At 36.9% G+C, this 25,060-nt stretch overlaps 2 protein-coding genes across 3 annotated transcripts; both read right to left on the bottom strand.

Annotated features, from left to right (window-relative positions):
- Window positions 1-4,269: 4,269 nt before the first annotated feature.
- On the bottom strand, window positions 4,270-11,607 carry LOC139146350 (uncharacterized). Of its 2 annotated transcripts, none has more exons than XM_070717753.1 (5): window positions 10,740-11,607; window positions 7,341-7,478; window positions 6,940-7,158; window positions 5,724-5,779; window positions 4,270-5,279 (listed from the first exon to the last, which is right to left on the bottom strand). In XM_070717753.1, the coding sequence occupies exons 1-5, from the start codon at window positions 11,181-11,183 to the stop codon at window positions 5,108-5,110; spliced, it is 1,029 nt and encodes a 342-aa protein (XP_070573854.1). In that variant the 5' UTR covers window positions 11,184-11,607; the 3' UTR covers window positions 4,270-5,107. The 2 variants fall into 2 exon arrangements, with proteins under 2 accessions (XP_070573854.1, XP_070573853.1); XM_070717752.1 differs by having other exon boundaries at window positions 6,937-7,158.
- Window positions 11,608-13,020: 1,413 nt separating this feature from the next.
- LOC139146296 (uncharacterized) lies at window positions 13,021-23,364 on the bottom strand. The gene is made up of 4 exons (XM_070717704.1): window positions 23,133-23,364; window positions 14,588-21,347; window positions 13,781-13,996; window positions 13,021-13,043 (listed from the first exon to the last, which is right to left on the bottom strand). Exons 2-4 carry the CDS (start codon window positions 20,670-20,672, stop codon window positions 13,021-13,023), a joined length of 6,324 nt encoding a protein of 2,107 aa, XP_070573805.1. The 5' UTR covers window positions 20,673-21,347; window positions 23,133-23,364.
- Between the last annotated feature and the right edge of the window lie 1,696 nt (window positions 23,365-25,060).

Here is a 25,060-nt window from a genome sequence, read left to right on the forward strand (position 1 = left end):
CACTGGACTTCATCCGTGGGGACTAAAAATTGTGTCACTGCATCCTTTCTGCAATATGAATACGATGAGAAACTAAATTTTTATTTTTCGTGGCCTTATACATGGGAGTCTATGGAGATCTGCCTTATACATGGGAGTCTATGGACGTGTAAACTAAAAATATGCAAATTTCACCACGATTTGCCCAAATTTGGGAAAGGTCACTCCTATGCACTTCCATACCAAGTTTCAAATCAATAGGACTTGTGGTTTCAGAGCAGGAGATTTTTTGACCAAAAATGGGAGAAAAGTACAAAAAAATTCATGAAAAATAGCAAGTCCAAGATACTGACCCAACATGTGCACAATCATTTCATGTCAGCCCAAAGTACTTACATGCTAATTTTTCATGTAATCTGCTCAGTGGTTATTGAGTTTTTTCAATTTTGACTGTTTTTACATTTTTTCACTTAATTTGCATATTTTTGGCAATGACAACTTCATTTGAACAAAATCTCATCTACAGCCCATCATCCATGTACACACCAAATATCAAGATGAAATGTACAGCGGTTTTGGAGTTTTTGATGTTGACGGACAGACATACAGACATACAGACATACAGACATACAGACACACAGACATACAGACATACATACATACAGACATTTCCCTAGCCTATAAGAATAGCTTCCATTGCCATATATACATATGGCTATGGGAGCTAATAAAAACGTGTTTACAATGACGCGCGCAATATTGGTTTCATAATTATAGTTTATTCATAATTACAGTTTATTCTTCGTAGTCAAAAAGAGTACGTGATAGGAGTCAAGGTCCTATAGTCGATGGACCTTGATGGAGCAATGTCAATTGCACGGTATCTGTAGTGTGCATGTACGTGAGTTTACAAATGGCAGGCAGAGCGAGGTCAAATAGACGTCGTTCTCATCTCTAAATTGCCACAGTGTGATTGTCGCAATATCTCAAAAATACCGTCAAGGACACTATGTGCTCACATTCGGTTTGAATTGGTCCATTCGAGAAATATTTAAACCAGGAAAAACAAGAATGACAAAAGCAAATAAGGTCTCCAACTTAGGTACTGGAAGTCATCTTTAGGAACATGAATATCAACTTCTATAGCAATGGGAGAAGCAGATCCTAAATACATAAGCAAATGTCGACAACAAAAAACAGAGAAGGCTTGATAAAAAGAAAAGGTGAGAGTGGGCAAAAAATGTACAAGGGATCTGGTAAAAAAGTAATGCTACATCATTGATCTTCTAAACCCTACCCCCTCCTGCATATCAAATGTTCCACCCCTTGGTATTACATAAGACCAAATGACAGGAAGTACATTTACAACCTTGGAGATTTTTAATTAATGCCATGAGTGTTATCATTCTTATGTAAACAGCACTTAAGTTAGGGACCGTCTCAGATTGTCGCAGAAGTTCAAGAAACGAAATTAATTCGTTTTGATCAAAACCCCCTCCCCCCTCCCCCTAAACGAAACTCAAAAGTGCGAAATGTTTATGTCTGCCTGAGGGTACAATGTTGCATTTTGCTATAGCTACTACAGACGCATTTCCCATGCCACATTACAATTAAAGTAATCGATCAGATTTGACTACTAATGGGGCATTTTACCGCATAAAAGTTTCATTTTATTTTACTTTCCCTTTTTGCATCTGTTCTTTGTCTCTGCGAACACGCAATTTGTACTTGGTAGGGGCGGTAAATAAGCGAGAAACTTTGACAAGGGGGACCAGGCATGTTCAATCATATTATTACGACTATGACCAGATGCATAACATGTGAGAACAAGTCATTGACAATGACATAGTCCCCACTTGTAAATAAAATTAGGTAGCAATTGAATTCTAAAAATCTGGTAGCAATGTTAAATGTCTATTACAAGAGGTACAGATTGAATATTTCTGCCACATTCAGTTATAGTATTCACAGTATGATAGCTTGTCATAAGTTACAGGCTTCTCATGTGGCAAATTTATGCAGTCTTCCATAACCTAAATGTTTGAGCCACACAAGTAAAACAATTTTCCATGCAGAAGACAGCATTTGTGGTATAGCACAATGGCAGTGTAGATACGATTATTGTGGTATTCAAGGCCCTGGTTTTACTTGTATGTCATAGTTGTGATCAAGCAGGCTGAAATACCGGTAGTATCTTGAGTGTAAGTACTTTTCTTGAGACCAAAGGGTGGGCCAAACAAAACTCTTGTAAAACAAGAGACAATGATATATGTTCATTTAAATTAGTCACTGTTTGAGGGCATTCATTGTTTTAATGATTATTATAACATTTTAGCCCAGATATATTTTCATTTGATATTTTGATATCATCAAGAAATGTCTGGTGATGTTCACTTCTAGATCATTAAACTGGTGGAATCTACAGAAATATTAAAATCATTCAGAATCACATAATTTCTTGTACAAGTTATAGCTGTTTGAAAGTATAGGCCGAATGGGAGTCAGTCAAGGTGAATGCCATTTAAATTGGAAGGCAGCAAAATTACGTTTCAGCTATTGGACCACCTTAGGTGGTTTCTTGTGAACCATAATTGTGTAATTAGGGGGTCTTCATGCATGACATCACATGATGAGATGACCTAGACTTGACCTTTCAGAAAACCTGTTTTTCGCCTTTTCCTTTGTATGATGACCCTGTTTGTGAAAGTTTCCTTTGAAATTATGGTTTTTACTATCAAACTGAGTAGTTGTAGGCCAAATTTTGATACAGCAAAGTAGGTAAAACTTTTGATAGACTCAAGGACGACCCAGGACTCACAGAGGCAAAGTGCAAAGCAGGCCTCAATGTATTCATGGACGTTACATCCATGATGTATTGTAGTATCGAACAGCAACAGTGTTTGTTTTACATACCAGGGAATTTGTAACTTTGTAGAAAGGAGATTAAACTGTTTCAATACATTGCAACTTTGTAGGAAGGAGGGTAACCTGTTTCAACATCTTACATTTTATTGTCAGGTGTAGTTTTCTGTTGAGGAGGTCTAAGAATTCAATAGCCACTACATTAGCCAAACAGGAATTTTTGTAGCCATTTTTAACTTTCTTTCACATTTGGCTAATTGGCGAATAGGTAGTGGGAGCCCTGCATGCATTCCACATCATTCTTACAAAAAAGAAAACACAAGAATAATGAATATTCATTTGAAATGTTTAATTCTTAAACCTAGACAGTGGATTATTTTGTGCAGTGTCAAGGCCTGTGGAAGAACAAAAGCCAACAATTAGGCATAGTTGAAACTTTAAACATTAAAGGGGAAGGTCACCAAGGATGATTTTTACACATGTTGTAGCTCTGTGGTCATTTACCAAGGAAAAACTATTTTCACCATTTATAACTCGCAAGATTTTTTACAAAAACCGATAGAAATAGTACAGGAAGTTGCCCATGTAATTTGAATCATGGGAAAAAAGCTCCAAACTTGGAGCTTGCATAATGTGATATGGAAGGGACCATCTTCGGATGGGTATGGCCCTGACATTGTCCACTCAGAGTAATACAGTAGTAAACAGCAACACAAAATCTTACAGTGGACAGTTTATTATATGTGAATCATCGTTTATGCAAGGATACTCAGTATAAACAAAAGTTACGTAAATACGCACAGCCTGGTTTAAGCATGGGTGAGTGGACAATGCCATACCCATGAGAAAATGGTCCCTTGTATATCACATTATGCAAGCTCAAAGGTTGGCGCTTTTTTCCATGATTCAAATTACATGGGCAACTTCGTGTACTATTTATATCGGTTTTTGTAAAAAATCTTGCGAGTTATAAATGGTGAAAATAGCTTTTCCAGGGTAAGTGACCACAAAGCTACCACATATGTAAAAATTATCCTTGGTGAACTTCGCCTTTAATAGAAACCTGAAGTCAAGAGAACCCTAGTTTTTTTAATAACTGCAGTTTGAATGGACTTTTAACGATTATCCAAAACTTGGCAGTAAACATGAAATGTAACTTATAACATAATTAGGGAGCCTTCAGTAATTACAAGGGGGGTGGGCCGGGTGAATTCCGCGAACACCTGTACCGTAAAATGTGACCCTCCCCCCACTCCTCCTGTCTAAAATGTGACCCTCCCCCTTGTCCGATATTCTAAAACTTGACCCCCCCAGCACTGACCCTCCCCAAAAGATAGGTTTATAAAAAGTGACCCTCCCCCTTGAACTATTTTCTAAAAGTGACCCACCCCCAATTCCCCTGGCCCACCCCCCCAGTAATTACTGAAGGCTCCCTTACAAGAAATGCGATAGTCATTGAAATGTGGACAGCAAATCAGCTGATTAGCTAGCCTTTTAATGAAGTTTGGTTAAACTTTTAACATCAATCCAAAAAATTTCTATCCTATAGTTATCCGTATATACCCAAAATAAGACATCCAGCTCTATTGGCTCGCTCAAAATAAGATATGCTCATAATTAATGAGGTACAATATGTGGCGTCATAAGGTGTCCCATCATACCAAATATGAAGGGTGTAGCACTTGTGGTTACTGAGTGATGGACAAATATGTATATTTGGGGTCAAAGGTCACCAAGGTGACATGACATTTTGTGAAAGTGTCTGAGATATCTGTGTGAACAGATGGACTCACGGACAGACATGACCTAATCTATAAGCCCCCTGGACTTAATTTGTGGGGACTAAAAAATGTGTCACTGCATCTTTTTGTAATATGAATAGGATGAGAAACTAAATATTTATTGTTCTTGGCATTATACATGGGAGTCTATGGAGACTGCCTTATACATGGGAGTCTATGGAGACTTCCTTTTTCATGGGAGTCTATGGAGAGTGCCTTATACATGGGAGTCTATGGACGTGTAAACTAAAAAGTCGTCTAACATGGCCAAATTTTATCGCATTGTGAAACAAATTGACGTGCATCTGTATGAGGTAGGGTACTATTCTTGTGCAAAGTTTGAAAGAAATTGACCATGGCATGTCTGAGATAGCTGCGTCAACGGACGGACGGATGGACGGACGGACGCATGCATGGACGGACATGACCCAATCTATAAGTCCCCTGGACTTCGTCTGTGGGGACTAAAAAGTTGTAGCATCATTTTATTTTTTGTTTTTTTTTTCCTTGGAACCGGATGTGGACGGTGCAGTATGGATCAATGTGACGATGTTGTTGGTGATAGTTACAGTCATTTGTTGTGGAACGTTGATGGTCTCTAGGTCTCTTTGCAGCAGGTTGTGATTATATATGACATTGTCATCTGTGATGAGTTGGCTGTTGGGAGAGAAAACAGAGGTGAATGAGTTTTGTCATTATGATTGGACAGGGTTGAAATGCTTTTGAGAGGAAGGACTTGAAAGGTACGGATCGGTGAATGAAATTGTTTGTCTAAATGTTCTGTGGGGAAGGCTGTTAGGTAATAATAGTAGTTTTTGTGAGTAACTGCAAATCATGATTTTGGTGAAATAAGAAATGTTGTATTTTTTACATTTGGTTAAGAAATGATAGTGGTGCGTTAAATGGGTGTATTTCAAAATTGGAAACATTGATATTGTTAAGTGGGCACAGAAATAAAGGTCACCATTAATGGATTATCATAATTGAAATGTGTGTGAGTGAAGCGAATGTCTGTACTGTATAGAAAGCGCATGGTTATCCAAGGGGATAATTATTGGTCGTTGTCCCATGTCTTGTTCTGTTGGTGTCTGTTGTACATACCTGTTATTGATGGCAATGATGTTCAGTGAGATAGTTGATGGCTTATCGTTACATAGCTGTTAGGAGAGGAAAAGGGGATATGGTTATTGTTGTGTTGATTGATGATCATAGTCATGTTCATTAACAGGAGATATAGGATGAGTTGAGTTAATTGTGAATGAAAGGTGATACTTATGTCTACACAGGTCGAAATCTTGGGGCAGTTTCCAGTGCATGGTTGTAACGGTGTGATCAGTGGTTCTGACAGGGCCCTAAGAAATTACAGTACTTGTAATTTTTAAGTGTATGCATTGCTGTGACAATATGAGTAACATTGGTGTGTAAACAGTGGTGTGGCAGTATTGAAATTACAGGGGGTGATACAGCATGTGGAATTTTGTAAGATGTGATGGGTGTGTATGTTCAGAGAAGTTGCGCAAATATGATGGGAAATGAGAGGGATAATTGTATGTACATTGAAAAAGAATTGAGATCATGTATGTACAGCTCTGTATACAGCCATGTCACATAGCGGTAGGCACAGATATGTACATCAGCCCTGGTGACAGGAATATAATGTTATTTTGCGGAAATCAGAAAGAAGAAGTGTTTTTGTATGGTTTCCTAAACTCCTTGTCAATGGAATCATGGGAGAGATGGTGACTGTGAGCATGAAAGGTGTAAACCATTATTTTAGTGGTCAAAACATTGATGATTCTTTGACATTTCAGTGATCATGTGTCTGTTTGTATATGTTGTAATTGCTTGAAGTGTGTGTTTAATACATATCATGGTCAATGAGATTTGTCTTCAATATTTTCTTTTGGCATTTTGTTTTCTAAATACCAAGAGATTTTCAGTGTTTTAATCATATGATAATGTGTTATACCTGTCATGTGTAAGGGCGTTGTTTTTCCGATGAATCAGTTTGGAGAGCATTTTTGAATTTAAGAAGCCTAACAAAGTAATTCAATGTTTGTGATTATTTGTGATGATAATGAAATAGTGTGATTTGTTGTTGGTGAAATGATTGGCATTTGGTATCTGGTACACGATGAGGACATTTAGCCAAAAATTTTGTGGATCCAGTTGTTTCTTGTAAGTGTGGACCGTGGTTGTTGTTGGAAAGCAATTTCTGTAGAGAGACGTGAAATTTGTTGGAAGTGATGATTGGCTAGTGTTGTATATGAAGTGTGAAATGGTGGATATGTGGTATTGTCAGTAATTTACTTACAACGAGTTGGGATGATGGTGTTGAATTGAGGCTGGTGACTGATTTGGTGCCTGTGTGGTAAACATCGACCGTAAAAGTCTTGGCCTCGATCATGTCATTGATTTTCACAGGGGGGTTTACAGCATGTTCGTCCCAGAGTTTAGTATCAATATTTCGATCCTGCTCGTCAGTCAAAACGATGCGACGTCTTTTATAATGGGTATCCGACTGAAGGTCACCAACCTGTGTGGGTAAAGTATTATGTTTAGTGGGATATGCATGATAGTGTTTGTGGTTGGCTTGTTGGGATGGTAATTTATTGGGGTGGGCAAGTGCTCTTTTATTGAGATATTTATTAATGTGGTAACGATAAGCCAAAATTGAATGTGGTTGTAATGGGTTGTTGTGGTGTGATTGGTACTTACATGAGTGACTTTGCCTTTGACGGAGACTCGTCGCTTTGGTGGGCTTGAATATATGTCGGGTATGGTCAGGACTGGAGCGTTCCTGAAGTCGTTGACAGTCTGTTGATTTACGTCAAATGCAGCAGCATTAAGGAAAACCTGTTAGTAAAGAAGCATTGAAGAATAGATGAAGTGAGTTGGTTGTTTGTTGTTGTGTGGTTTGTGGCTTGTCATGGGGAGATATACCACAGATTTTAAAGCAGTGTTATGTTGTGAACCAGTCACAGGTCTAATTCAGAATGGGATCCTGAAATGGTGAAATGATTGAACATTTGCTGCAGCTGTTATATTGCTGTGCTAGTCTTGTTTCTGTTACTTACTATTTTGTTGTATGTGTCAAAGGATGAAGAATTGTTGGCTGATCTTAAAGTCGTGGTTTGAGATTGTTGCATAAGTGGAAAAAGCGAAATTCCTGCATTTGCATCCGTATTCCCTTGAATGAAAGTTGTGAAAGTGTACTGTCCTTGTGATTTGTGACATAAGTACAGGGAAAGACACTTATTTTTTTATCCATTTGCCCTTGAAGCAAGTGGGGGTCAAGTTCATTTGCCTGAATTGGAAAACCAATTACCGAGTCAAATTATGTGGTTTGAAAAAAGCAAAAGCAGTGTATTTTTTATTTCATGCGCTTTGTTTCAAAAAGTATCATGTTACTCATCAAACTTCATGATGTCGTGAAAAGTGTCAGTGACTCTTTCACTATTCTCGCCAGACTTCGAAGAATGCTGGATAGCTCATTAATATTCGTGGAAAATTATAATATTTTATATGCTTGTATGTTTAATTTCTTAGGGCTATGAAATTACAAATGCAGTAGCCGTGACTGGCTACTAGACGTAACAAATGCTTCACCGCTTCTGCAATGTATTTGTGAATGTAACATAAAAGACAATGGTAATGACGAGACAAAATGTAAAAAGTGGAAGCCATGCTCACTGAATAAAACGACTGACTTTTAACACATTGAAACAGTGAAGTCTGGGTTTCCTCTGGGTCAGCAGGTTATGTTGTCAAAAATGAGAATGGTGTGCTAAAAAAATTCTCATTTTGAGAAAAATTTTCTCATGCAATAATTACTGTAGACTTTTTTCCGCAATGATTGGGCCATCCAAGTACACCCTAAATTTCACTGTATTTCTTGAATAGATCATAATTCATACAGTCAATTAAAGCAAATAATACTAGTATGTTCATAAATTTGAACTTGTGAAGTCAGATATCTTTATTTCCAGTGAAAATACTGAAATGTAAGACCGTGAAAGTAGCAATGTAGACCTGCATTTTTCAATATTTTGTTCTGTGCAGTAATGTTGTCCAGACATATTCCCTAAATGACAATAAAATACCAGGTATTATGGCAAAAAAATTAAGTTTGTTTCTCATCCTTGGTTGGTCACAAAAATGATGCGGTGACGTGTTTTTTGATAGCCTATGGGGGGGGGGTGTGAGCTTTGATATTTATGTAAATTGAGTCCTACACGTAGATCTTGTTGCACCATAGTACAAAGTGCTGTTCTGCAGGGTGGACGGACAATGGATAGTAGAAGCGAGACTGTCAATGATTGTACAAGTGACGCATCGAAAAGACGATGATTGATATAAAATACAAAGACAGAAATGCAAACCAATGAATAATAATGGTTTGATTCATTGAAGAAAATAAATGATGATGTCAAAATAGACAAGTTAGACCGAATAAAAAATAAATAGTGTACATTACCAACACTCAATCATGATCCGAAAACAAATTAAATGATTTTCGAAGTTAAATTAGACCCCGAATATATATAAAACCGCGTGCTGTCAAACTTCGATTCATGTTACTGAATGAGATTTGAGTTACGGAATTTCAAACGTAGGTAGGTCTCTATGACGTTCAAATCTGCTGCATCTGCCACCGTCATGTTGTTCAAAATGCTAATCATGCTCTTTTTGCGAAGTCTCCAGCAATTTCGGTGTTTGTGGCTCTTGGTAGCCGAAGCTACTCGATCTTTTTATTTGTCTGATAAAGCTTACCACTGGTAATGGCTTTTTTAAAGTTTCGGAGATCGGATCTCTTACAAGTTTAGTCATCGTCGATCGTAACCAGTATCGACCGCTCCATATCTGAATAAATGCCATGCGCCATGTTACGTCTGCTGTGTCTCCGCGTTTCAAATACACTGTCCAATTAAAAGACGGCTTTCATGCCGAAAGTGGTCCCAACATCAAAACCTGTGCATGACGAGCGCAGAGACTTAATTATGGTTGATACAGAGTCATTGATTGGTTGAAGATTTTAGACGATATCATTTTAGTAGAGGGACTTAGTCGTGTTCTATTGCGTATAAAACCATGAAGTTTCCGGGCCAGGTTCGCGTTTCAAACTCAGCAAAACGAAAAGTTTGGCGTAAAGACAATGTTTACATTTCCCTTTGAAGGTTTTTTCATAGTGGTTAGTGGTGAAATATCTTCGCAAAATTTACAAATACTAATTAGAATATTTTCGTAAACATCGGATTTTGTTCTTGAAAAGGCGATAAAACGAGCGGCAGCGGGAACAAAGTGAAGCAAATTTCATTTATCGTGAGCTTGACATTGAAACATTTTACCTACTACGGAAAACAGCCGCATAGCACTGTGTTCGATAAACTGCAACCGGAAATACCTATAGACATTTTTGTTCTGAAAGCTTATGACTTCGTCACTAAACATTTGCAACCGCAAATTTTGTTGAAACACTATCCTTTCTTCCAAATGTCATTGTCTGTTGACATCTTACGGAAACAAGACTTGGATCACGATCGTCCTTGGTAGCCTGCATGTCAGGTGAGAACTTCAGAAGGCCAAATTTGGTTGAGACTGCCTACCTTGGAGATTCATGTAGTTGACGGAAACAGAACAGGGTAGCTTGTGAACAAGACCACTATGGCATGTTATGTGGAAGAATTTCTAGTCCTGACATGCAGTAAAGATCGACATTAAAATGGAAGCCTGAAACTCGTATGGAAAAGAGGGGAATGCCAAAGTCAAATACAGTAGCCAATTGTAGCGGGTAGTTTTTCAGTTTTGACGATAAACTTCCGATTACCGGTACCCATGACGTCGAACAACGCCACACTACCAATAACAATATAGCGGGCTTTATACCATACATACTTCACATACAAGTGTCACACAATTCAGCCATTATCTAATGATAAATCAAAAAAAACTCCTATCCAAGTACTACTATTCCCAAAGAGATAAGATAAACCTGTCATTTCATTCTTCCCATTACATTTCTTAGTAGGAATATGTGCAGAAACTCGTCCACATCCGAACTATTGCACTCCATCAGTATAACAACGATCGATTCAACCAGTGACGATTATATCTTACCTCAGATTCCTCTGTAGTCTTTATTGTAGTTGGGGTTGAAATGACGTTTGTTACCATTAGGAATTGGTCTAGGTCGGCTGCTGTCAGTGCGTCACCGGTTTTTTCATCGTTTGATATGATAGCCTTGATTTTGTCGTTTCTCTTTGCGTTTTCTTTGATGATGCCTTTCCCGTAATAATATATCTTGTTGTCTTTCGTTAGGCGTTTTGTTACTTTTTCAAGTAAGCAGAGATGAATTAAGGTCGATGTTGACTGTGATGATGCCATTTTCGAAATGATTTCGGAGCAAAATGTTGGGCACGTGAAGGCGACTATGTCCTTTGGTTGGAATGGTCGTGGTTGAAGCACGTGTCTGTACTTTGCTTGGTATGCAAATATAACTGCACGGGGGTGTACCAGTTGTGTGAACGACTGAACTGATGGAAATTGTCGACCGCGGGTCATCCGGGTACTTGCGGTTTTTTACGTCATTTTTGCGTCACAGCGCCGTGGTGAAGTTCGGATATTTCAACCACCAAAGCTATATTCAAAGTTTCAATATACATAAATGACATAACTTTTAGTTCTGCTTTTTTCCATACAATTTCTGTATCATTCGCTCTTCTGTATCGTCTGATCTCTCCTTCACCGAGCTCGAATGTGTTGTGGGGGGAGGGGGAGGTTCTTTAATATCGGATGTCACTGAGAAGACAGCTTGACTCGGAACACGTAACTATTTATTGAAAACACTGGAGAGAGGATCCTGAACTCCTCACGTTACATGGAAATTCGAAGAGCAACCAAAAAGTGGAAAACCTCGCTTTCAATTCTCAAAACGGCGGGAAAAGCAACGCAGAACTTTGTATCAAAGTTAGAATAAACATGAACGTCATTGGCTGATTCTCGAAAGTTATGCATGGAAACAAATCCTGGTTTTCTATGACGTTCGCACTGTGATGTCAAACAAGTTTAGAATCCTATTTAAACATGAAGGTACAGCATGCAAAATATGCAGTTTATGAAAACATAACAAAAATACTCAACAATTTCAAACTTTTACGACATGTGTTTCACCTACTGACGTCACTGCGCGGTCGAGAATAGTGGGAATAATTTAAGGACGAATGAAAAGAAAATGTGTATATGACTAGAGCTTAGTTAATGTAGTTGGTAGCATGGATTTGATCGTGGAAGTTTGGATACACGGTTTGAAGATGGTTTTTGCATGGTAAGTGTGAGCGGTATAGTTAACAGGTGAGTACCCCCGTGATCGTCGGGGTAAAACAAAAAAAATTATGGGATTCATGTATTGACATAGAACGGTGGATTTGTTGTGGGGGTGTGAAGGGTAATAGAATATGTGTATGTTATGTGTGAAATTTTGTCACATGAAGTTGAGGATTTGGTATGCGTTTGTTTAATGTTAACGGTGAAAATATCAAGTAATGAATGTTTTTTTTTATACTGAAATCAGAGTAGCTGTATGAAAACACGTTATGATCCAATAATTTGTGAAGTGACTTGCTCTTTTTTGATGATTGTTCATTGAGTCAATAAAGTCTTCTTGAAGTAAAGCTGAATTTGTGACAGTGAAATTGTTGAAAGTCTCATGTTTTTTTTTCAAAATCAGACGTTTCAGATAATGTGTTATTAACAGTAACGTAGGTTCACTTTTAGCATGTAAAGCCAAAATTATGGTCGTTCAAGCGTGTGTTTGGCAATGTTGTATAAACTGTAACCGAGTCAGATTTACAAACCATTGTTTAAAACAAAGCATTTTTTGACCATTTTAGAAATATGTAGTTGGTTACCTTTCCCTGTATGTCTGAAATCATGGATCATATGTGTTCCACATGTCAAATACTTAATTTTTGAACTTGTCTTGACATAGTTTTGTAAATTTTAACTTTTTATTGGCCTGTCTGAAGTGTAGATTGATTTATATTAACAGTATACAAAAATAGCAATGAACATTATTGGTATTGTTCTTTTGGTGAACATTGTATTGGAGCATGGACTTCAGTTATGTAAATATGTAACCATGAAGTGATGGTCTGTAAAGTAGACTGGGTATGAAAAGTGACTTGTATTGTTATGATTTGTAATGACAAGGTCTAAAATGCCTGCCAGGTTATGTGTAGATTGTGTTATGATCTGATGTAAATTGTTATCATGTATGAGCTGTGTCAATTTTTCATGAGGGTCATTCAGGTCAATGTTGAAGTCACCAGTAATAATAACTGTGTCACAGCTGTTGTGTTTCATAATGGTTGTACATTCATTAAGCAGCTGAATGAGGTGTTCATTTACTAACATCCATGGTGTCTTTGGTGGGATATAAATACAAACAATCAGTGTTTTATGTGTAATAATAGCAACAGCTTCAATAAGATCAGCAAATATGAATTTTTCTTTGACTGGTTTGGCACAGTAGATAGCACAACCATGCTGTGAAGGGACAGAAAAGACTGTCATTTTGGGTAGTCTGTACTGACAAGGATCTGTTACATGTGTTTCAGTGAGACATATTATGTCAAGATGTTGGGTGAATGGATGTAATTTCAAGTCTATATGATGGGATTTCAAGGACCTGATGTTTATATGGCCAATAGTAAGGAACTTATTTTTTGGAAAATGTGTTTCAGTTGGCCATTTATAGTCCAATAGCATGGTCTCCTGTAATCTTTTCATCTCTGTCAAAGCAGATTGGTTGACTTTGATTTTGGTTTTATCAAATCCTATCAATTGTAAGCCTGATCTTGATTTAACACGACTAAACATTGTATACATTTGCCCTGGTTTAGGGGAACATGTGGAATTCATATTGCCAATCATGTATTCATAGGTACTTCCTTGTGCTTTATGTATAGTCATTCCCCATGCAAGCGTCCCTGGATATTGAGTACGTTCAACTTTGATTGAATGAGCTTTTTCCGAGTATGAAAATGTGTCAGTCACAGCAGTGATAGGTACAGAGTCAGGGTATTTGCTTTGTTTTTTAGCTTCTTTGCCTGTGGCATTTGAGTCAAATTTGACATAAATTATTCCTTTCATTGGATTACGTTGGTCAATTTCTATATGAGTTATTTCACCAGTAGCACCATTGACAAGGCCATCTGACAGGTCTGTGTTTTTTGTATGCATATATCTGGCACCTACAGCAATTTTTATTTCATCTCGTAGACCAGCTGTTTCATGTGGATTTTTAGAAGTGACAATGACCTTTGCTCTTGATGTATGCAAGTCCTTCTTGGTGTCTTGTGCTGGAATTGTAAGCACTGTTAAACAAAGATTTGTCAATTGTTGTTCATTATATTCTTCTACTTCTCTATTTGTTAAAAATAAAGAGACACAATTTGCTGGGAGATTAGCGTTAGTTTTGAGACTTGTTAACTGGTCAATATCAGTTTTGGTGTGTTGACCTAATCGTAGTCTGGATAGCATATTTGCAAAATCTGGATCACTCTGCTGTCTCACAATTTCATGTAATTCATGTACTTTGAAAAGTCTCTGCCATAATGATCCTGCCAAAATGCTGAGGTCCTTTTTGTTTGATATCTGAAATACTGGCCTATCACCAACTGGGTTTAACTGTAATAAGTCACCAACAGCCAGTATAGAAACACCACCGAATGGACTATTGTTTTCAAAGATGTCTTGTAATATCAAGTTAAGTGTTGATAAAGTTTGAGCACCAACCATAGATATTTCATCAATTATTATTATCTTTAATGCTACATATTTGGCTCTTAATGAGTTCAAAATTTGGGCAGCTGGTTTATGATATTCACTTGATTCGCCATGTTTTTTGCAAGGGATATGAAATGCACTGTGTAGAGTTGTTCCACCAATGTTCACAGCTGCTTTACCTGTAGATGCTGTCAAAATTATTGTTGGTGTATCTGGGCTTTCACCTTCACGTCGTAGTTGACGTATTGCACTTTGAAAAATGGCATGAACTGCATGGCTTTTACCTACTCCTGCACCTCCAGTAAGGAAGACATAAAATGGATCAGGTAGTGAATTACCTAGGATACTTGCTATTCTGTATGAAGTGCACCATGAAAATATGAAATCATGTATCCTTCTCTGTTGGTCATTTAGACTTCGCACTATCTTATAATACTTCACATTAGCTAGGATCTTTGCCTGTAATGTGACTGAACGTTTAGAATTCAGTGATGTGGTGACATTGATTGGGTTAACAGAAACTTGGTCTTGATCTAGGTTTGATGGGTCTAATAAGTCATACTCTGCATCATCAGATATCTGTCTGTCTCTACATTGTTCAGCCTCTGGTGGTGCTACTGAATCCCATAGTTCTTCATCAATGTCATCAGGATCTGGTGCATTTTCATATGCATGTTGAACCTCATCATTACATGGTTCAAATTTCTTTATTGTATCCTTGATAGTGTCATGCACTTGTACAAACTTTGCTTCATAGCTGTTGTTAAGTTTAAGTTGTGATTCCTTTCGCCAAGGAAGGTACAAGATAAGTAATCTATGGTAATATTTTTCTGAATCTTTTTTCTTTGAGACATAATAGTACCGAATTACAATTTCCTTCTGTCGTTTATATATCCATCCTACGCCTTGCAGGAGTTTTAACTTTGTACTTGATTTAGGCTTTGTGTTTTGGGCATCATCTTGGTTGTCAAACAAGTTTTCTGCAGAATTATCAAAATCAGACTTTTGTCCGTAGGAAGTACTGTACATTGATGCAAACTCAGCTAGAGACAGATTATTCAACTGGTGGGGTCTAGCTGCGTATTTATCTAGAATACTTGGTACATATACATTCTCACTATCATCATCCATTTCATCAAGCTCTGACACACTCTTTAACATTCTTGTTCTTTCTTCTTCATATCCTGTAGGTACATATTGAACTGTTGTGTTTGTTTGTCTCAGTGGTAAACCTACCAACCTTGCTATTGCTTCATGTTGTGAAACCTCACGGCACTTCAAAAAAGTATTGCCAATAGATTTAAGTTTTTCTGTTGCAGTGTCTGCTTCTTTGACAGCATTTCTCATGAGCTCTGACATTTCCCTTTCTGGTTTACACATGTATGAAGTAATGTAGGCAATGCAGGCCCAAACATCAGTAATGTACTGTATATCCATATTTGCTCGTAATGCCTTCAGTATGAATGGATTATATGGATTAATACTGGTCTCTGATGGCTTTCGTTTTAAAATGACTGATGTGCGTTTTAGTGACAAAGTCAATATAGAATGATATTCTCTTTCAGATACATTTGCCTCTGTGAGCAATTCACACAAAGTAATGTCTGGTTGACTGTTTTCTAAAGTTTTCATGACTTTAGTCATAACCTTTTTAGCTTTGGTAATTGCTTCTTTTGATGTTTCTTTTCTGGCAATAACAGTTTCTGATGATGGTGGTTTCTTAAAATGGAATCTACATTCTAGGCCTTTTCTTTTTTTACAAGTTCGTGTATGATGGTGCGTTTGACGTGATATGACTAAGTCACGAAGTACTGGATCAGTGTCATCAGGGATAGCACATGAGATATATTTGTCTATAAATGATATGACATCTTCATCAGTATCTTTATCTAAGATTGGTGCATTTAGGACATGAACAGCTGCATGGAAATGTTCAGTGCCTCTACTTTGCATTTCTTTTCTGATGTCATAATTTAGAATTTGACCAATTGGATGGACTCCACTTAAAATTATGTTTCTCCATACCTTTCCAAATATATAATCAATATGTCTCGCTGCTGTTACAGGATTTCTGGCTATCCAATTGCGTTTTGTCTGCCAGGTCATTTGCTCTATCTCCTCTAATGTAAAGTGTTCACCATACTGTGTTGCAATGACTTGTACCAATTCAGGCCAATGGAAGTCAGCAGCACTGCCAGACAAGAAAAAAGTGTAAGGCCCAAAGTGTCTTATCTTTGCAATCATGTCTTGTTGCATCTCTTTCCAATATTGTGGTGTGCCACGGATTTTTTTGAATGATGCAAATAGTTCATCATTTTTCAACATTAATCTAACATTGTCAGGATTCTTCAACTTTGCAGCATTTAAATCCTGCGTTCTTGTCTTTTTGAGTTGCATGGTGATGCTATTGCTTACATCAACTGTTTCTGCCCAGTGTAAACACTGAAAAGTATATTCAGTACTTTCTGCAAATCGTGTGTCACTTGATAGTAACCTTGCATTAATGTACTTTTTAACAGTGATTCTTACATCTCTTTCTTCATTGAATGTGTTAGTTCCTGATGGAAACAGTGTTGGAAATGTCAATGCTTCCCAGTCTTTTTCATAGAAGACATGTGTTGGTCTTTGTCCTTCCCCAGGTGAAAGGTGTAATATTTGATTTGTTTTGACATTGGGACCACATTTTGGGTATAGGCATGTTGATGAATTGATGCTTTTCTTTAAATTAAGTTCAGTTTTTACATGATCAGGATTATCATCATCAACTTCCTCCTCTGAATCTACAAGCATATCAGCATCATGGTCTTGTAATGGTTTTGATACCTGCTTTGGTTGAATATCATTACTTTTTGCATTATTGTTATTTTCATCAGAAGTGTAGCTTGGCTTGCACATAGTGTTTCTTAGTTTAGGCTCAGTAGCCGCTTTCCACAATTCTGGATTTTCTAATTGACTGTTGTGAGTCCAGTGACTATTTGTAATCACATTTTTATAAAATGGATTATTCTGTTTCAAGTATTCTAAAGCTTCATTGACATTGTAAGGGCGTATGTATTGTTTTTTGACTGAATATTTATCTGATAAACGTCGTTTAAAGCTTAAGGCTATTATTTGTGACTCGGAAGTCTGTCTTGGCAAAGTCTCAGCAGTTTTCTGTATATTAGATGGTACAAGGACAACTTGACCACGGAGACCATGTTGACCGCCAGTAGGCAAAGCAACAATCTTCATGAATGGTATAATTCTAGTTATCAACTGGCTCTCCAAATTACACAAAAATGATAACTGTTCAGGTACTGGTTCAACTTCTAGGTTATTTGCAACAGCTTGTGCAGGCATGCGATTTACTTTTAGAGACCCTTGGCATGTTTTACAAATCCATTGTCTGTCTTCTGATTTCTGGTCTTTCAGACAAAGATGTAGTAAATCTGGATCTGTTCCTGGAAAATTCTCTGCTTTGTAAGGAGTTACAGCAGACTTATACATGAACCTATTGCAACAACTGCATGAGTATGTGGGGCCAGATCTTATAGCATGAAAAAATCCATTTAAAATAATTTCAAATGCTGGATGACAAGGTGATGGATTGGAATGAAAGTCTTGTAATAATTCTTGATGGTCACTATTAAACATGAATCTCTGTAGTTTCTTTCTTGCCTTGTCATCTCCCCTGTCTCTTTGTTTTTGGTTATCTGTTCTATTAACTCTCTTGGTCCTCTTCCTAAGTTTGTTTTGTTGTTTATCTTTCTCCTTGGCAACTTCTTTTCTAGTGCTTCTTTGAATCCTCTTTCTAACTTTGTTTTGTTCTTTATCTTTGTCTTTGGCAAATTCTGATTTGTTGCTTCTCTCAATCCTCTTTCTAACTTTGTTTTGTTCTTTATCTTTGTCTTTGGCAAATTCTGATTTGTTGCTTCTCTCAATCCTCTTTCTAACTTTGTTTTGTTCTTTATCTTTGTCTTTGGCAAATTCTGACTTGTTGCTTCTCTCAACCCTCTTTCTAACTTTGTTTTGTTCTTTAACTTTCTCTTTGGCAAATTCTGACTTGTTGCTTCTCTCAATCCTCTTTCTAACTTTGTTTTGTTCTTTAACTTTCTCTTTGGCAAATTCTGACTTGTTGCTTCTCTCAACCCTCTTTCTAACTTTGTTTTGTTCTTTAACTTTCTCTTTGGCAAGTTCTGATTTGTTGCTTCTCTCAATCCTCTTTCTAACTTTGTTTTGTTCTTTAACTTTCTCTTTGGCAAATTCTGATTTGTTGCTTCTCTCAACCCTCTTTCTAACTTTGTTTTGTTCTTTAACTTTCTCTTTGGCAAATTCTGATTTGTTGCTTCTCTCAACCCTCTTTCTAACTTTGTTTTGTTCTTTATCTTTCTCTTTGGCAAGTTCTGATTTGTTGCTTCTCTCAATCCTCTTTCTAACTTTGTTTTGTTCTTTATCTTTCTCCTTTGCAAATTCTTTTCTATTGCTTCGCTCAGTAAATTTTCTAACTCTGTCCTGTTCTTTGGTTTTTTGTCTGTCTAGTTCAGTTTTTATTTGTCTATGTATACTCATTCTTGCCCTTGCACTCTCCTTTCTCAATTGTTGCTTCTGCCTTTTTGATAGTTTGCTCTGAGTAGATGTTGTGTTTTCACATTGCACATGTTGATCTTGTAGCAGTTTCTGTGATGTAAAGTAATTTTCCAGGGAATTTGATGGATCTACTTTGATCTTTGTGACAACTTGGTAATGATTGGCATTACAGTGTTTCAAATATATTGATTTTTTGTCAACACGAATGTGTGGGTCAACCATTTTGCCAGAGTACTTAAGCCAGCGTTTGTTAATCATGTATGTGAATATATCTGTCTTTAAAAAATGAGCCGAGGCAACAATTTCAACTTCACTAGCAAATTTGCCCAACATGGCAATCTCACTTTGTTGCAAATACTGTTCCATAGTTTGTCCTTGAACTCTAAGTATCTTTTCAAATTTGCTTTTATTGAGTAGCAAATGTTGAACTATTTTCGATCTAATCTGACCATGATATTTTTCACTGCCTGTAGTTATGTAGGAGATTGCTCTAAAAAAGCAATTACCATCTCCAACTAAATCTTTTGTCAATGGGCATCCCAGAGACAGACCTTGGCCTTGAAAGTGTACAGTATGCTTGGGTGGAGTACTTAGAAATAACAACACCTTTTCTGTTTGCCATGTTATATCAGTTGGGATATATGTATATTTTGATGTTACAATTTCAGAGATGACATAGCAATCCCCAGTAGTTGGTAAAGTACTGATTTGGGGAATATCTGCTTCTGTTGCAGTTAGTTTTGTAATTTTTCTTTGCTGGCTTTCTTCATGTGTACCTTTACGCTTATTGTTTTTTGAATCAAATACTGTAGACAAATCATAGTAATCATCAGGGATACTGTTAGACTGATAGAGTGATATTGGTGTTACTTCAAAGCGTATTGTCTCCATGGGTTCATGTGATAATGTACAAACTAAGTATCGTAAATGACAGCAAAGGTCAGCAATTGATTCAAGGGTGACAAGAACTGCATGGCCATCAGGGTGAGCATAACCTTCACTATTTCTACTGTGAGAATCAAACACATGGAATACACCACTAACTTTAAATAATGCTATCCCATATTCTTCAATAATAAGAACAGCTTGTGAAGAAATGTCAAAAGCCATTTCGAGTGCATGTTCTAATTTGTACACAATATTATCACCTGGATCAGTATCACCAATGTATCCAAATAAGGAAAAGCCAGGACTACAGGTAAAATACTGACATCTAACTCTGAAATTAATATTCAAATCTGTTACCTGTAAATAGGGGCATGAATCTTTACACTTTCTGTTGGGGTACAGTTTATCATATAATGCTTTCCCAACATCAAGAATAAAATCAATAATTGTACTGTTCCAGTCTGACATTTCTAGAATCTGAGAGTAAGCCAATGCTATCAGACTGTTGGCCATACATGTGTTGGTGCCTAATGCACTAGCTAAAAACTTTAGGGAACCCTGGTGTAAATTACCTGTAATTACACTCTTATTGAGACATGAAAGTACTCTGGTTGGAGTGACGGGACCTGGATTTGTTTCAATATCACCACTGAGTGTGAGAAGCTGCTTCATGTAATGGTTACATAAATAAATTTGAATGATCCAGCTCACAGAAAAGTACTTGAATCTGGCTAGTTGAAATTCTTGTTTGAAGTGAACACAATGGAAACCGTCTATTGCTAATCTATACTGATCAATGGAGATACCCATAATTCTTTTGTTACTTTAGGAGAATCACGTTGTATATGGAAGTTGGAAGTGAACAATTTAATATTGTATTAGGCTAGTGTGTTTTGGCAGTGGTGTATGAAAGTTTGAAGAGAACAATTTATTGTGTTATGAAACTTGTTTGGCAGTGAGGTACGGAAGTTTGAAGTTCAGATTTTATCAATTGTGTTATCAAACTCTTTGGGCAGTGAGGTATCAACATACTTTTACCTGTTTTTATGTTGAATGTCCAAAACTGATGGCGCTTTGATGTTAATGGTTTATGAAATACAACAATGAGATTGATTGCCCTATCAATCTGTGTTGCTGTGAAGTGGTAACCAGTCTGTTTGTTCTTTGTATTCCTGTATATGTATAATCACATGTATTTGGCTTTGTTTATAATATATACTTTGTGGCTTCTTTTGTAATATACTTTGTGGCTTCTTTTGTAATATACTTTGTGGCTTCTTTTGTAATATACTTTGTGGCTTCTTAGTCTTGGCCGATTCCAATGGCCAGCGGTTGACTTGGTTTCGCTTGCCAAGTCCCACTTTTTCCCCTAACTAAGGGGAGACACGCTTTGAGTCGTATATGGGTATTGGTGTTCTCTAAAGCAATGTGTCTGTGTTATCGGAGTGTTTGTGTGTGTGTCAATCCAGTAAAAAAACCAGTAACCTGAAAAAAAAGAGAAGAGACTCAATTAGAACCAGGTCTATCGTTAATTGACACGAGAATGGTAATTTATGATCAATTTTACCCTATCTCAGTTACAGCAGCATATTTTAACACGTTTCCAAAATGTCATGCAGTGTAATTATCATAATGAACAGTAGCATCAAGAAAATGTTGCATTCAGATCAATATGCTCATCACCAAAGCTTTCTTAACATAGTAAATATTCAGGTTTTGGGGAAAATTAAATATATTAAAATAATATCCTGATGAGGTCACTTGAGAACATAAATCATAATGCAATATCATGCTAATCAATAATTTTGTGATTACTAGGCTTGTACATTAATTTTTAAAATCTTTTCCAACCATTAACCAGGTTTTAAAAATTTTATGTTATAAGGTTTGATGGAAGACCTTGTAAAATATCTTACACACTAATTCAGCATTCGTAACATGAATTCTTTCAAACTAGCTGCTGCTTTAAAAACAAATTCAATATTGGTTCCACCTTTTACTGACATACATATATTTCATGTAATTACAATTAATGAACACATCAATAATATTTTTGGTTCACTGAGATTTTTCGGTGATTGTTTACTGATTTTGTGTAGGAGCACTTTCTTACTTTTAAGTTCAATCTGGTATCCTGAAACGTCTTTTTCATCATTATTACAATAATTTCATATTGAGATTTGTTTTCAATAAAGTCTTAACTAAGTCCGTGAATGCGTTGTTAAATCGGCACTGCTGACATGATAAACGGATCTATTTCACATCCGATGAACGGGACTGGAATGTCGAGTCAGTGCGCCCTCAACAGTTGGTTTAACAAATTGCCAATATTTTGTCGGCGATAAAGAAATGCAGAAACACAGACCATGATTTCTCCACTAATTCTAATACAGGAGGGAAACGGACAAAGCCCATTTTTGTAAAATCACATATATCGATGTGACTATGCGAGTATCAGCCACTGATTTTTCGTGCCACGCCATGGGAACATCGCACAACTTTGCACAAGCATGCCGTATAGCGCCGCCGTCAAATCTCGTCCTAGTCCTCGAGTGTGTCCGACGTTAACACAAAGTTTACACGTATTTGAACGGAGGACGTTAAAATGGTATACCTTCATCAGAGCAAAAACAGTTTACAAAGATCGCCCGGCCCGAACCAGTTTATAAATTTTAGAAACTGACCTGTCTTAACACGGCAGGTTCATGACACAGTCAACCGACATCGCCAATGCAATGCCAATGGTTCACATGGTCGCCGCCATTGTTGTCTTATTCCACGAACGCGTAGATACAATGTATACACAACGTAACATGGGGACGTTATTGACACTTCGGAGATTGTTGAATGAATTTCCCTTTCAGAACAATAAATGGTTGAAAAAATTGTACCAATTTACAAATTTCATTTTTGATCATAGTCCGTAAAATACTACATGTACCGGGGAAGAAATGCACTAACGCCTAACGCCATATTTATCAATTATCCACGTCACGAAATTAACATCGGTTTGTAAGAGGTGACATCGCGTTCTATTCTACGTCATGATGGGCGTAAAACGAAGAAAAAAGTACACGTAACACATGAATATCAACACGATTGCCGTCCATCCAGCCGCGCCCATGTACCCATGATTCCACTGAAATACACGTTGCCTATCACTGATCAAAGTACGTACGTCGACACAATCCATACTTCATTCTATATAAAAATCATCTACACACATCTGAAAAGCATTTTTTTTCAATGATTGTTTCTAATAGTACCTACCCCGTTAATAACTGCAACTGGATGCAATATTTGAGGTCAAATCAACTGCTTATTGGGAGCTTAGGATACAGCGTTGTCGCACTTGCCAGCAGAAAACAGAAACGTTAACACGTGACCTTAAGTGGTCGAGTCCGATTGTAAAACTGGATTCAGATTCATGTGCAGATTCAGGGAGTTCTATCATTAAAGCGGCAGTGGCTGAACTTTTCACTATTTTGTTACACATTGTGATATATTCATATAAACAATCATACTGAATCATGAAGAATCAACTAATGATTGACCTCGGTGTGCAACCTTTGTCAATTTGTCGTCCCGAAGAATGTTGTCAAAATGAATTTTTGAACAGACAGGACTTCAACAATGTTAACAAATGACATGAAGTGTACAAACGACGTAGTGTGCATGGTTACCATTAGCTCCTTGCTAATCAGCATTTAATTTAGTTTCAATAGAATCACACTTGGTTTGCATTATAAGTATTTGCAAAAATGTTCAAAAGTTCCAGCTACTATGGCTTTAAATTCCAGAAATTCCCTACATATTAAATTTTGCATGCATTTGAAAGTCATGTTTTGTCCATTGTTTCAGCCAGCGTGCGGCATTGCGACATTTGACGCAATTTTTTTGTTTTTGTCCCGATAAAATAACCGTTGTGGGTCACCATGACGCAATCTGAGTAGGCCATATTTAGTGGCTATTGAATTTTTAGACAGTGCCTCCTGGACAGAAAACTACGGCTAACAATAAAATGTTGTAAGATGTTGAAACAGTTTACCTCTCCTTCCTACAAAGTTGCAATGTATTGACACAGTTTACTCTCCTTTCTACAAAGTTACAAATTCCCTGGTACGTAAAACAAACATTGTTGCTGTTCGATACTACAATACATCACGGACGCACAACGTCCATGAATACACTGAGGCTTGGTTCTGCATAGGTGAGTGCCGCGTACCGGTCGTCCTTGAGTTCAAGTTTTACCTACATTGCTTGCATCAAAATTTGGCCTGCGGCTACTCAGTTTGATAGTAAAAACCATAATTTCTAAGGAAACTTCACAAACAGAGTCATTGTACAAGTGAAAAGGAGAAAAACTGAGGTTTTCTGAAAGGTCAAATCTGGGTCATGTCACGTGATGTCATGGATGAAGACCCCTTAAGTACACAATTATGGTTCAAAGAAACCACCTAGGGAGGGCCAATAGGTACAATCTTATGTTAAAAAGAAATTTCTTGGTGCCTTCCAATTTAAATGGCATTTAGCTTGACTGTCAGTTTTAAATTCTACTTTATTAAGAGTCATGGCAAAGGGAAATTGTCAACAGTACTTGCAGTAAGCATATTCATTTTCAAATCTTCACATTTGAGAGCTGCAATTTTGCATGGTAACTTAACATCAAAGCAACAATTCAAAAGTAGAGCTATTAAAATTGTCCATTTGGCATATTTCAAACTGCTATAACTTATACAAGAAATGGTGTGATTCTGAATGATTTTAATATTTCTGCAGATTCCACCAGTTTAATGATATAATAGTGAACATCACTAGACATTTCTTGATGATATCAAATATAAATGAAAATATTTCTGGGCTAAAATGTTATCATAATCTTTGAAACAATGATTACTCTAAAACATTGGGAAATTAAATGAACATATCAATAGTTATGTATATGTTATTGTTTACAGGATTTGGGTTTGGCCAAACCATTTTGTCTCAAGAAAAATACTTATGCTTAAGATGCTATATGAGCCTGCTTGATCACAACTATGACACAACACCAGGGCCTTAAACACCACAATAATTGTATCTACATTGCCACTATGCTACCCAATGCTTTCTTCTGCATGGAAAATTTTTATCTGTGTGGCTCACAAAATTTTCATCATGGCTTAAAAACTGCATAAATTTGCCACATTAGGAGCTTG

The sequence above is a fragment of the Ptychodera flava genome, chromosome 12 (assembly GCF_041260155.1).
Source record: "Ptychodera flava strain L36383 chromosome 12, AS_Pfla_20210202, whole genome shotgun sequence".
Taxonomy (NCBI): domain Eukaryota; kingdom Metazoa; phylum Hemichordata; class Enteropneusta; family Ptychoderidae; genus Ptychodera; species Ptychodera flava.

Excerpts from the sequence above, each read along its gene's own strand:
- LOC139146350 (XM_070717752.1), bottom strand. The coding sequence starts at position 11,183 with ATGACCCGCGGTCGACAATTTCCATCAGTTCAGTCGTTCACACAACTG. Across the intron at positions 7,479-10,739 it reads AGACTACAGAGGAATCTGAG|GTTTTCCTTAATGCTGCTGC; the intron begins GTAAGATATAAT and ends CTTTACTAACAG. Across the intron at positions 5,780-6,936 it reads CACCATCATCCCAACTCGTT|CTATGTAACGATAAGCCATC; the intron begins GTAAGTAAATTA and ends CTCTCCTAACAG.
- LOC139146296 (XM_070717704.1), bottom strand. The coding sequence starts at position 20,672 with ATGGGTATCTCCATTGATCAGTATAGATTAGCAATAGACGGTTTCCAT. Across the intron at positions 13,997-14,587 it reads AATTTTGACAGCATCTACAG|TGCTTACAATTCCAGCACAA; the intron begins GTAAAGCAGCTG and ends TTTGTTTAACAG. Across the intron at positions 13,044-13,780 it reads TCATATAGAAATTGACCAAC|ACACCATGGATGTTAGTAAA; the intron begins GTAATCCAATGA and ends ATCCCACCAAAG.